Raw genomic sequence first — 12,937 nt, forward strand, 5'->3', positions numbered from 1 at the left:
TGGCTGGTTGTTAAGTTCACCGGACTCCGGTATCGTTGGCTGCTACTGTTACACGTATTTCGGTGAAGCTTTTTTTGGTGATGAATGTGTATATGACATTTTTGTAGGGTTGAAGATGAGTGATCCTATGTACTCCTCCCTTTTTTGTGTATATCTGTGATTGAATATATGTTGGTGAAATTGAAATTCTGAGGTGAGTGAGGGCGAGTGTAGGTGGGGTCACGTGGGTGGGTATTGAGGTAGGGTAGGTGGGGTAGGGTATGGGGCATGGGGTAGTGATGTGTTATCCAAAATTGATAGGAGTGGTTAATTTTGTTACAAAAGAATAATTGGGGATTAAGTTTGTTAGTGGGTTTGTTATTTTTGTATTTTTATGGGATATAATCATACGGGTGAGGGCACGTGGTAAGACAGGGATAAAAACGTGTAACTTGGGTCTTCGGGAGGGACAAAATTAGGTGTCTACATGGTGTATTTACATGTCATTAGTTTAAGACCACGCGATTTCAAATTCTTCTTTACAATTAAATTCCTTACCAAGTTAAATTTGACAAACAAATTGAAACCGAAAAAATATTAGTATATTATATTGCTCAATGCTTGAAAGTTGAGCTATAAATAGGTGTAGTACGTGATAAGAAAAGGTACGTTAATATTGCAAGTAGACGATTCACGTAACATGATTGCATGTGTCCTATCACATAATTGTGGGCATTATATGAGGAAAATAAATAATGGAGGAGGTGATTGGTTCAACAAAATATGTAGTAATGTTATCATCCTTTTGTCTTGTTTGAAATAGAAATCAATACTTGGACAACAATTGTTATTAATTTCAATCATGCACACTACCCAATAAATATTTCAAGTTGAATTGCCAAAGGAATCCATCAAAATAAATTGAGTTTATAAATAAACAGAATTAATATACCGCTCAAAAATTATACTGTATACACTAAGATAAAATGAATAAAGATATATAGATTACAAATTATTCTTTATACGTATATATTAATTTTTATGAAATTTTTGATTTTGCGACTGCTTTTGGAATTGGAAAATATGTAATCTTTGCTAAATGGGTGCATCATATCATATCATTATTCAAGCTGTAAATGACGTGTGTTTATCATAAACATATCAATGCTGATGTGTATCCACCTTTGCTTATCTTCTATATAGTTGCCTTTTGTTCATTTAAATGCCTTGACGGCATATTTATTATTTACACATCACATACAAGTCATTACGATATGATGTGATATGAATGAAATTTAGGTCAAAAAAGAAGGCAAATTAATTTCCGATATCTAATTTAGTCACAAGATAAAAATTCAAAACGTTTTCTTTGTGAAACTGAAGCTCTTTTACCTTATTCAGTATGTAGATTAATATGACGATTAAGTCAATTAGAAAGATAGAGAATCGAAAAATTGAAATACGAGCTGTCAAAAAATAACATTCAAACGTATTTTCTTAAGTATGGTTTAAATAACGTAGAGTTTAGGTAGCTCTTGAGAGATAGAACGACTAATACACCTTCGGTTCAAGAAAAAACACATTTCAAAGCTAAAAAAATATAAAGCATGCTAAAACATTCTAAAATAGGGAACGTTAGTTATAACATATAACACACTAATTAAAATATGAAAAATAAAATAATAGATAGTAACGAAAATCAAATTAAACGAAGGAGAAATTATCTAATAAAATTACGACTACTAGAACGGAGAATTAAATTATTTGAAAGATATTTCCACTTTATTCTGTTGCTTCCCGCCATAAGAAAAAGGGAAAAGTAAGAAAAAAAAAGATGAGTACATAAAAATAGAAAAGAAAAAAAATCCAACTTGGTTTTGAATGAAAAAGACTCGACGATCAAGAAATTTAATAATTAAAAATCCATATTGAACTTTACCGTTGTCTCACCGACCATTACCACTAACATATTTCCGTTTTAATTTACATGACATATTTTAAATTTATTTGAGTAGTATTTTTTTTCTTAGATTTTTGGACATAGTTCTTTTGTTCTATTTTGCTTCTTTCGTCTTAAATTGAGATGATATATTAATTAAGAAAAATAATTAATAATATGTTTAGTTTATTATAGTATTTTTATTAAATGATATTTATATTTTAATGTAAAGAAAAAGTAATTAATGCAAGGATAAAATATGATAAAAAATTTTCTCTTCTTGATTAACAAAAAAGATAAGTAAAATGAGAAATTAAATTAAAAAATTTGAAATGATTAATTTGAGAGAGAGAGTACACGTAATTTCACTATTCCAATTTACGTGTCACGAGATAAAAATGTTACTCCCAACTAATTTTATTCTCAGTATCCTACGTAGCCTAAAAGATTTGTATAAAAGGCGCACAACTTGTGAAACTCTCATATTATAATCCTTCCAAGCTTCTCTTTCTCCATTTTTATCAGCTAATAAAAAATCTCACACATTTATCAATAACTATAGTACATGTTTTGATCCTATCATTGCTTATTTTTTGTGGGATTTTTGAGATTTTCTTGTTTTTGGGATCTTGGAAAAACAAATACTGTCACTTTTTTTTGTAGTATTTTTTGGTTTTGTGCATTAGGAAGACGAAAGAACAAAGATTTTCTTTGTGGGATTTTTAATATTTTCTTGTTTTTTGGTCTTAGAAAGACAAAGATCATATTTTTTTTTTTCCAATTGGATAATTTTCTAAGGAAGAAAAAATGACTGTGGGAGCAGGAATTTGTGTAGCTGAAAGGAAGCTTAATGTATTGGGACAAAGCATTCTTACTGATGTTCATGAAAATGTAGTTGTTACTCAGCCAAATGGTGAAGCTTTCACTAATGGAGCATTTCTTGGTGTTAACTCAGATAGAGTTGGTAGTCACAGAGTCTTTCCTATTGGAAAACTTCAGTATGTTCTTCTTCTTTTCTCTTTTTAATCTGTTTGGTTTTACTTTTTGAATTTTTCCTTAATGAATCTAAGGATCCTCTGTTGGGAATTCTTGTTATTTTCTAGCACTTTGATTATCGTATTATTTTGTGGTAGTGACTAGTCCATTGTAGTATGTGTTGTCATGCTTTCTTTAGCATTTTTGCCTTGACGTCTTCACTCCGGTTGTTTCTCTTTCCTTTTTAACTGCTTTGTAATGTTTTTGCTTGAGCCAAGGGTCTATTGAAAACAGCCTCACTACCTATTAGGGGTAAAGTCTGAGTACACACTACCCTCCCCACCCCCCGGAACCCACCTGTGAGATTACACTGCATAAATTGTTGTTGTAATCTAAGGGCCCTTTGATGATAGTGATGTTTTATGTTTTAACTTCATTTAAGGCATCCCTAAGGATCTACATGTTGAGATGGTTTGGAGTTATAATGTAAAGATTGCACTTTTGTTGTAAAGATTGCATTTTGATTTTTGTTTTTTCATGTGAGTTTTACAAGGAAGTTATTTACCTGTTGAATGCCGGATTGTGTTTTGTAGAGGATGTTAATATATTTTAACTTCATTAAGGCTTTCCATGTTCTTAATCTTAATGCTGAGAATCTTTGGAGTTATAAAGTACAATTTACATTTTTTGGTTGCATTAATTGCATTTTTATTTTTGAGTGGTTTTTTGGTTTTAACAAGGAAATTATTTGTGTTGAATGGTTTGCAGAGGATTGAGATTTATGTGTGGCTTCCGATTTAAGCTATGGTGGATGACACAAAGGATGGGCAGATGTGGCCAAGATATACCATTTGAGACCCAATTTTTGGTTGTGGAAGGAAATGATGGTTCAAATTTTGATCAAGAGAACCAGGAAACTTCAGCATTATATGTTGTTTTCTTGCCAATTCTAGAGGGAGATTTTAGGGCTGTTCTTCAAGGAAATTCAAACAACGAGCTAGAGATATGCCTGGAAAGTGGTATGGATATTTTAATCTTCTCTTTTTGGGATGATCTCCATTGATACATTTTGGATCTTGTGGGATGGTCTTTACCAGTTTTTGTTATGTTAATGATGAGGGTTGATTGCAGGAGATCCTGCGGTGCAGGACTTCGAGGGAAGCCATTTGGTTTACGTAGCAGCTGGACTGGACCCTTTTGATGTCATCACTAATGCTGTCAAGTATGTTTTGCTCTTTTCTTTCATGGATTCCATTCATTCTGTCTCATGTCTTCGCATTTGCTATAACTATAGAGTTGTCCTAAGGACAAAATATGTTAATGGGGAAAAGGGAGTCCTTTCCGAAGAAATGCCTTGAGAAAAGGCAGGCTTTTGATGCGATAGTGCTATTTCAACTCTACAAAATAGAATTGTCCTGAATAAATATGCCATGTTCCTCAATTGTATAAATATTTTGATCTTTAGATGCTTTTCCAGGCCTGTTTTCATTTCTAACTAGTAATCAAAATTTATTTATGTTCTGCATGAGATTTCATATGTTGCACCAATTTGATAAATGTATCATAGACATTTTGCCTTGTTGAAATGAAATTGAGGGTTGAAATACTTTGTCAACGCAGGACGGTGGAGAGGCATTTACGAACATTTTGTCACCGCGATAGAAAGAAGGTACAGTTTGAATGTCTTCTGATTGCTGTAAGTGCTATTGGCATCATTAGTTCTGAATGTATAAGACAGCATGTTTTTGCCATGATTCAGATGCCAGACATGTTGAACTGGTTTGGCTGGTGCACATGGGATGCTTTCTATACTACTGTTACTTCAGAGGGGGTGAAGCAAGGATTAGAGAGGTAGTGAGCTTAACTTTTACGTACTGATAGCATTCTAATTTCCTGTATTGCATAGGATGCTGAAACATAATGTCTTTTGCAGTTTGGAGAAAGGAGGTATTCCCCCAAAGTTTGTACTTATTGATGATGGATGGCAATCAGTTGCTATGGATCCCAATGGTATCGAATCCATTGCTGATAATCACGCAAAGTGAGTAGATGGAACCAATAATATCATCGTCATTGTATTCTTTCTCAGTTTGATGTTTACCGTGGGGTCAAATTTTCTTTAGTATCAAACATTCTGATCATCCTTTGGCTCGTTTTCAGCTTTGCAAACAGGTTAACTCATATCAAAGAGAACCATAAGTTTCAGAAAAATGGAAAGGAAGGTCATAGGGTTAATGATCCTGCAATGGGACTTCGACATGTTGTTGCCAATATCAAAGACCAACACGATTTGAAGTATGTTCTTTAATATCGTCAACTATTAGGTGCTATCCTTTTAATTATCCACTAATCCATTTACTTCTTTAAACCGTGAACTTTAGGTACGTGTATGTGTGGCATGCACTCGCTGGTTACTGGGGCGGTATTAGACCTGGGGTCCCTGGGATGGAACACTATGAATCCAAGTTATCTTTCCCAGTTTCATCCCCTGGGGCAGAGTCACAGGAACCTGATGATGCTTTGGATAGCTTGATAAAGAATGGTCTTGGTCTTGTGAACCCTGAGAAAGTCTATAACTTCTACAATGAACTGCATTCATACCTCTCTTCTGCGGGTATAGATGGGGTTAAAGTAGATGTTCAAAACATTCTTGAAACACTAGGCGCTGGTCATGGTGGAAGAGTAAAACTTGCAAGAAAGTATCATCAGGCATTAGAGGCATCTATTGCTCGAAATTTTCCTGATAACGGAATTATTTCATGCATGAGCCATAGTAATGACAGTTTATTCAGGTATTTTTGTCTCGCTCAGCCTCTCTCTTGCTTGTAAATGTCGTAAGCTGAATCGGTTCTGAGGAACTGATAATTATTGTAAAGAGCTACTGGTAACTCTTACCATATTCTCATTCGGTTTTACTTCTCTTACATTGTTTAGTGCAAAGCGTTCAGCTGTTATTAGAGCATCGGATGATTTCTGGCCACGAGATCCTGCATCACACACAATTCACATAGCATCAGTGGCGTACAACACCATTTTCCTTGGGGAGTTCATGCAGCCAGATTGGGATATGTTTCATGTGAGTTGCTGATATGAATCTCACTTGGTTAGTATACTTTATAACTTACCAAAAAAGGGGCCAACTGACTAAAGTGCGTGTGATATGTTAAGAGTGTGCACCCAATGGCTGAATACCACGGAGCAGCACGGGCTGTTGGAGGCTGTGCTATTTATGTCAGGTACTGCTTATATATACCAAAGAAACGGTGTATGATCCATTTTTCGTTAATATTTTCTCATCGCTGCCTATCGCCATGCAGTGACAAACCTGGACAGCATGACTTTAATCTTTTAAAGAAGCTTGTACTTCCAGATGGTTCCATATTACGCGCCAAACTTCCTGGAAGACCAACTAGAGACTGCTTGTTTTCTGATCCAGCAAGAGATGGCATAACGTAATTGCTTGATCAGATAGTTTTCAACTGTGACATACTTTGTTATGTACATTAATTTTGCTTATGAATATGCAGTCTTTTGAAGATTTGGAACCTAAATGATTTCAATGGAGTTGTTGGTGTATTCAACTGTCAAGGAGCCGGATGGTGTAAGGTCGGCAAGAAGAACCTAATCCACGATTTTCAACCAGGGATGATAACTGGGATTATTCGTGCTACTGACGTCAATTACTTACCAAGAGTTGCTCATGATGGATGGACTGGCGACGCCATTCTCTATTCTCATCTTCACAGTAAGCTGATCTAATCACTTCTATTATCCCTACTGCATTTCCTGTTGAAGAAAATCTTCATTTCGCTTACCTGATTGTAACCAATGCAGGGGATTTGGTTTGTCTTCCTAGAAATGCATCGATTCCAATTACTCTGAACGCGAGAGAATATGAAGTCTTTACAGTGGTTCCGATAAAGGAAATGTCTACAGAATCAAGATTTGCTCCGATTGGTCTTGTAAATATGTTCAATTCAGGAGGAGCAATCAAAGAGTTGAAATATGAAACAGAGGGAAGAAGTGGACTAATCTCCATGAAGGTTCGCGGATGTGGCACATTTGGAGCTTATTCCTCTACGAAGCCTAAACGAATACAAGTGGACAATGAAGAAGTACAGTTTCATTATGACGAATCCTCTGAACTAGTCACTATTAGTCTTAGAGTTCCAGAGAAAGACTTATACCTTTGGGACTTAATAGTTGAAGTTTGAAAAGCGCAAGATGATCATTGTGATGTACAACTGTCCAATTCGACGGACATTATCGTACATCACCTTTTGACAAGAGATATCAACAAGAAGCTTCGCGAAAGCTTATTTTTTAGAATTATATGATGTTGGGATAATAGGTTGAAAATAAGAGGACTCAATATATGCTGAAACACAATTTTTTCTGTATATATAAAAAAACTGAAGATAAGCCTTTATATAGACTTATAAAACAATTAAACCGCTAACTAAGTTACCAACTATCCACTAACTAAGCAACTAACTCCATTATCTGTTAACTAAAAATATACTGCAGCATGACTGCTAACAGTCCATAAAAATAGGAAACTACTAACAACTTGAATTTGACTTGGTCATACATTGAATTAGTCTTCAATACTCCCCCTTAATTCAAAGTTACAGACACCAAGCAAAGCCCTAAAGTAAATAAACTTGTCTGCTGCCAAGACTTCGTCAGTCTATCAGCTAATTGCTTATGAGTGCTGCAATGCTTCAGTATTATTTCCTCTTTTGCTACCAAATTGCGAATGAAATGGAAGCGGACATCAATGTGCTTAGTTCTGCTGTGAAAACTTGGATTCTTTGTCATGGCGATCGACGATTTGTTGTCACAGTATATCTTTGTTGCACTTTCTTGCTTATGCTGAAGTTCTGCTAACATCCTTCTAAGCCAGATGGCTTGACAAGCTGCTGAAGTTGCTGCAATGTACTCAGCTTCTGAGGTTGACAGCGTTGTTGTAGCTTATTTCTTTGAACTCCAAGTCACCACACCTGAACCTAAAGTGAAAACATGAGTTGAAATGCTCCGTCTATCATCCAATGAACCAGCATAGTCACTATCAGTGAACCCGTATAATCTAAAATTGGAAACTTGTGAATACCAAATACCATAGTCCATAGTTCCAACGATATAACGCAGAACCCTTTTTGCTGCTCCAAAATGAACCTTTGAAGGTTGTTGCATGGACCTGGAAATGACACCAACAGAGAATGCAATATCGGGGCGAGTGTGGGTTAGGTAAATCAAACCTCCAACTAGGCTTCTAACTAGGCTTCTAAAACTTCTAGCATCATCCATCTTTGCTCCTTCATTAAGCCGCAATTTTTCACCAACATTCATAGGTGTAACTGCAGGCTTGCAATTAAGCAAACCAAATTTAACGAGAAGGTCCCTGGCATATTTCCTTTGTGATAGAAATATTCTATCTTCAGCTTGATGGACTTCAAGGCCAAGAAAGTAATGTAATAAACCCATATCTGACATCTCAAACGCATTCCACAAGAGAAATAGAAGAGCTAGTATAAATAATACCATCAACGTAAAGGCAAACAATGATGAAATCAGTACCTCTCTTGTTTACATACAATGTGGGTTCATTCTCACTTCCCATATATCCCTTTGTTTGAAGATACCCATCGATTTTGCTATACCATGCTCGAGGGGCTTGCTTCAAACCATATAATGCCTTTTTTAGCTTGTAGACCTTTGTTTCATCGCCCTTATTTATGAAACCTTCTAGTTGTGCTACGTAGACCTCTTCTTGTAAGTCTCCATTGAGAAATGCCGACTTTACATCAAATAGATAAACTAGCCATTGTGACTGCGCAGCCAATTCTAGAACAAGTCTAACGGTTTCAAACCGAGCAACTGGAGAAAATGTTTTTTCAAAATCTATACCATATTGCTGCGCATATTCTTTTGCCACAAGACGAGCTTTATGCTTCTATAGGATCCCATTCACTGCAAACTTTGTCTTGAAGATCCACTTCAAGCCGATTGCATTTTTGTCTTTCGGTAATTCCACCATCACCCATGTGCCATTCTTTTTGATAGAATTTATCTCTTCAACCATCGCACTCCGACACTCTTCCTTAGCTGCTTCTCCATAATGTGTAGGATCTGAAACAACAAAAGAAAATTGACAAGACATATACATATCATTAGCATACTTGGGATTCTACTTTGTAGGCCTTGTTGATCTTCTTAATAAAATTGGCTCATCTGGAGACTCTTCGAGAGTTGTATCTAAAGAGGTTTTGCTAGGTGAAGCCGAAGAAGATGAATTCGAGGAAGTTGTAGAAGAACCCATTGTTGTAGCTGTACCATTTGGTTGTTGAATTCCATCAAAAGTGATTCTAGTCGGCATAGGAATCTGCTCTGGCATCTTACCATTGCTTCCACTCCAATTCCAATTTGCCGTTTCATCAAATACTACATCCCTTCTGATTAAAATCTTTCTACTAAGGGGGTTATACAATCTATATGCTTGGATTGTGTACATTAACCAATAAAAATGCATTTTTCAGATTTCTCATCCAACTTATGACGAAATTGAGAATTTATCAAAGCATAAGCAATACAACCAAAAATTCTTAAATAGCTTACAGATGGTTTTCTACCCCGCCAAGCTTCAAATAGAGTTTGATTTAGAACAACCCTTGTGGGAGATAGATTCAATAAATGGACTGATGTTGCCACAGTTTCAGCCCAAAAATGATTCGGAAGTCCCTTTGCCTGCAACATGCTTCTTGCCATCTCCACAACAGTGCGATTTTTCCTCTCACCGACACCATTTTGCTCTGGTGTATATGGTGCTGTTAGCTCCCTGTGGATGCCACTTTCTTCACAAAAGAAATTAAATTCCTTGGACATGAACTCACCGCCTCTATCAGTGCGAAAGGTGTTGATGGACAGACCACTTTGTTTCTCAACCATGGCTTTGAATTGCTTGAATTTTTGAAATGTTTCTGATTTGCTTTCCAAAAAATAAACCCAACTCATGCGACTATAATCATCAGTAAAGAGTAGAAAATAACGACTACTACCAAAAGGTGTAGTATGCATAGGTCCACATAAATCAACATGTATTAATTCAAGACATTTTGAAGCCCTCCAAGCCTTTCCAATAGAAAAAGATTTTTTAGTTTGTTTTCCATAAATGCATCCTTCACACAATTCAATAGAATCAATTTTTGGTAGTCCAAGAACCATACCTTTGTCAACGAGCAATTTCAAGCCTTTTATGTTAAGGTGACTGTACCTCAGATGCCACAACTTTGAGTCATTTTTTGCACTTGCAGCAAGGGCAAAATTTTCCATATTGGAAACATCCAACGGAAACATATTATTTGGCGTCATGGTGATGCAAACCTTTTTGCCTGACTTCTTAATTGTAATGACACACACACCGTCATCGAACCAAAGAGAATATCCATCAGTCATTAGTTGTCCAACACTTATCAAATTGTATCCTAGATCAGGTACAAACTGAACATTATCCAACAGTTTTACTTTATCATGGCTAGTGTCGACAATCACTTTGCCTTTTCCTTCAACCTGCATCTCTTTTATGTTGCCAAGTTGCACCTTCTTCCTTTGCTTCTCATCAAGCTCTTGGAACATAGATTTGGTGCCCGTCATATGATTTGAACAACTACTATCTACAAACCATAAATCACTTGACTTATGATCTGTATCAATGCAAGTAAAGAGATAATTTTCTTCCTCATTTTCTCCTGCCGCAAAGTTTATTTTCTGATCTTTATACCAGCAGTCAGCCGTTATATGCCCGTAGTGCTGACAGTGATGACATTGAATGCCATTTTTTCGGTTACTTTGCTCATTGGACTGCTTGTGCTCGTCATTCCTTTCTCTGCCTCGTCCATAACCACGACCACGACCACTGCGGAATCCTCTTCTTTCTCGGCCTCTGTTTGCTAGACCATTGTTTTCTCCATACTTAGTTGTAGCATACTTCACCTGGAATGCCTTCTCTTCATTCTTTTCAGTAGATCGATTGAGTCTCGCCTCATGAGCTTGAAGAGATCCCATCAATTCATCAAAGGAAAATACTGAAAGATCCTTAGACTCTTCAAACGCAGCAACTACATGATCAAGTTTTGGAGTCAAGCTTCACAGTATCTTTTCCACAATGGTCTGGTCAGTAACCTTCTCGCCATAGGATCGCATTTTGCTAACAATTGCCACTGCTTTGGACAAAAAAATCAGCAATAGATTCCCCACTTTTCATCATCAAGGATTCTAAGTCACGCCGAAGTGATTGAAGTCTCACCACAATGACTTTTGAATCACCTTGAAACTCCTTTTGTAGAATGGACCAAGCCTGCTTTGACGTGGTTGCTGCCGCAATCCGTGAAAAAATACTATCATGAACAGCTTGTTGGATAAACACCAGCGCCTTAGCATCTTTTTGCTTCTTGTTTCGCAGTCTATCTCCTTCGTCGGGATCTGCAAATCCAATTTCTACCAAGTCCCAAAAATTTTGGGATTTGAGTATAGTTCTCATACGAATACTCCAGAATTCGTAACTTTCTCCCGTAAAGATGGGAATGAGTGGTTGTGTCACACCCGAGGAATTGCTGCTACTTGCGATGGCTCTTGATACCACAGATGTTGGGATAATAGACTGCAAAAATCGTAAAGAGTAGAGGTTGAAAGTAAGAGGACTCAATATATACTGAAACACAGCTTTTTCTGTATATATAAAAAAACTGAAGATAAGCCTTTATATAGACTTATAAAACAAATAAACCACTAAGTTACCAACTATCCACTAACTAAGCAACTAACTCCATTATCTGTTAACTAAAAATATACTGCAACATGACTGCTAACAGTCCATAAAAATAGGAAACTACTAACAACTTGAATTTGACTTGATCATACATTGCATTAGTCTTCAATATATGAAGCAATAATAAGCAAACAATGAATCCATGGGTATTTGAACCCGAACATTCAGGAAAAAACTGAATATTTGTTGGAAGGACGCGGAATCCTTTTTGATAAGGTGATCGAAGAATTGTGAACCCGAACTATTGTTGAGGTTCTGGTGTTGTAGCTTTCACTATTTATGATCAATCTTGTTGGAAATTTAGCATAATGATGATCTATTTAGTCCTGTTTCTTAGTTATTCAAGCCTTAATTTGGAAATGATTGATTCAAATATCTTTTTCTTCTTGTTCTATTGATCAAAAAGCATCTAGCAACGCACGATCGGTAGAAAATTAAGCTATTTAACTAACCTGCTGTTCGAAAACTTTGTACAACGTAACATAGCACCGTAACTAGACTATATGACGCCCAGATATTTTTCATCTCATTAAACTAATTAATTAAACTTCCTATAACAGTAAAGGTAGTTTTGATTTTCTTTTATTATTCTGTCTTGTCTTAATTTATGTATCTTTTTTAAAAAGATATATTTTCATCTCTTTTTTCTTTTTTTTTTTAACTTCATGTTTTAACACACTGTTTTGCTTTTTTAAATTGTTGTCAGTTTTTCACCTTAACTTGAAATTAAATATTTTTCAAATGAAATGTTCGTCAAATTAGAGGCTAAACCATAATTTTTTAATTTATAAAATTCCAATTAATGAGTTCCTTCTGAACCCCTAACTTACACCACGACTCCACCCTTAGTCGAAATGTTACTTTCATAATACCCTTTTCAACTTTATAACACTCTTTTACAACTTCACTTCAAATATATATATATTTTTTCGAATATCAACAAATCTATACTCAAACACCTACTAATACTCATCTGTTCAGTTCCATTAGACTCCAAGTCCAGGATCCTATCCAAAAAAAAAAAAAAAACGTCTGTTTTCAGCTGATAAAGTTTTAAAAAAATGCCACGATAACTTCGAAGTCATCCACTTTGCATCATTGCATGCCATGCACCACGTATAAAACAAAAAGCATACACGTGTCCTCTACTATTCTTCTCCAAACATGCAACATATATAATATATCATCAAATTACCATTGTATACTTCTCCTTACCA

At 35.8% G+C, this 12,937-nt stretch overlaps 1 protein-coding gene across 1 annotated transcript; it reads left to right on the top strand.

Annotated features, from left to right (window-relative positions):
- The first annotated feature begins 2,352 nt into the window (after positions 1-2,352).
- LOC107878848 (probable galactinol--sucrose galactosyltransferase 1) lies at positions 2,353-7,225 on the top strand. The gene is made up of 13 exons (XM_016726000.2): positions 2,353-2,916; positions 3,662-3,912; positions 4,025-4,115; positions 4,514-4,562; positions 4,653-4,744; positions 4,827-4,934; positions 5,054-5,188; positions 5,275-5,685; positions 5,828-5,969; positions 6,062-6,129; positions 6,211-6,345; positions 6,421-6,638; positions 6,728-7,225. Exons 1-13 carry the CDS (start codon positions 2,726-2,728, stop codon positions 7,105-7,107), a joined length of 2,271 nt encoding a protein of 756 aa, XP_016581486.1. The 5' UTR covers positions 2,353-2,725; the 3' UTR covers positions 7,108-7,225.
- Positions 7,226-12,937: the final 5,712 nt, after the last annotated feature.

The sequence above is a fragment of the Capsicum annuum genome, chromosome 7, assembly GCF_002878395.1.
Source record: "Capsicum annuum cultivar UCD-10X-F1 chromosome 7, UCD10Xv1.1, whole genome shotgun sequence".
NCBI lineage: Eukaryota > Viridiplantae > Streptophyta > Magnoliopsida > Solanales > Solanaceae > Capsicum > Capsicum annuum.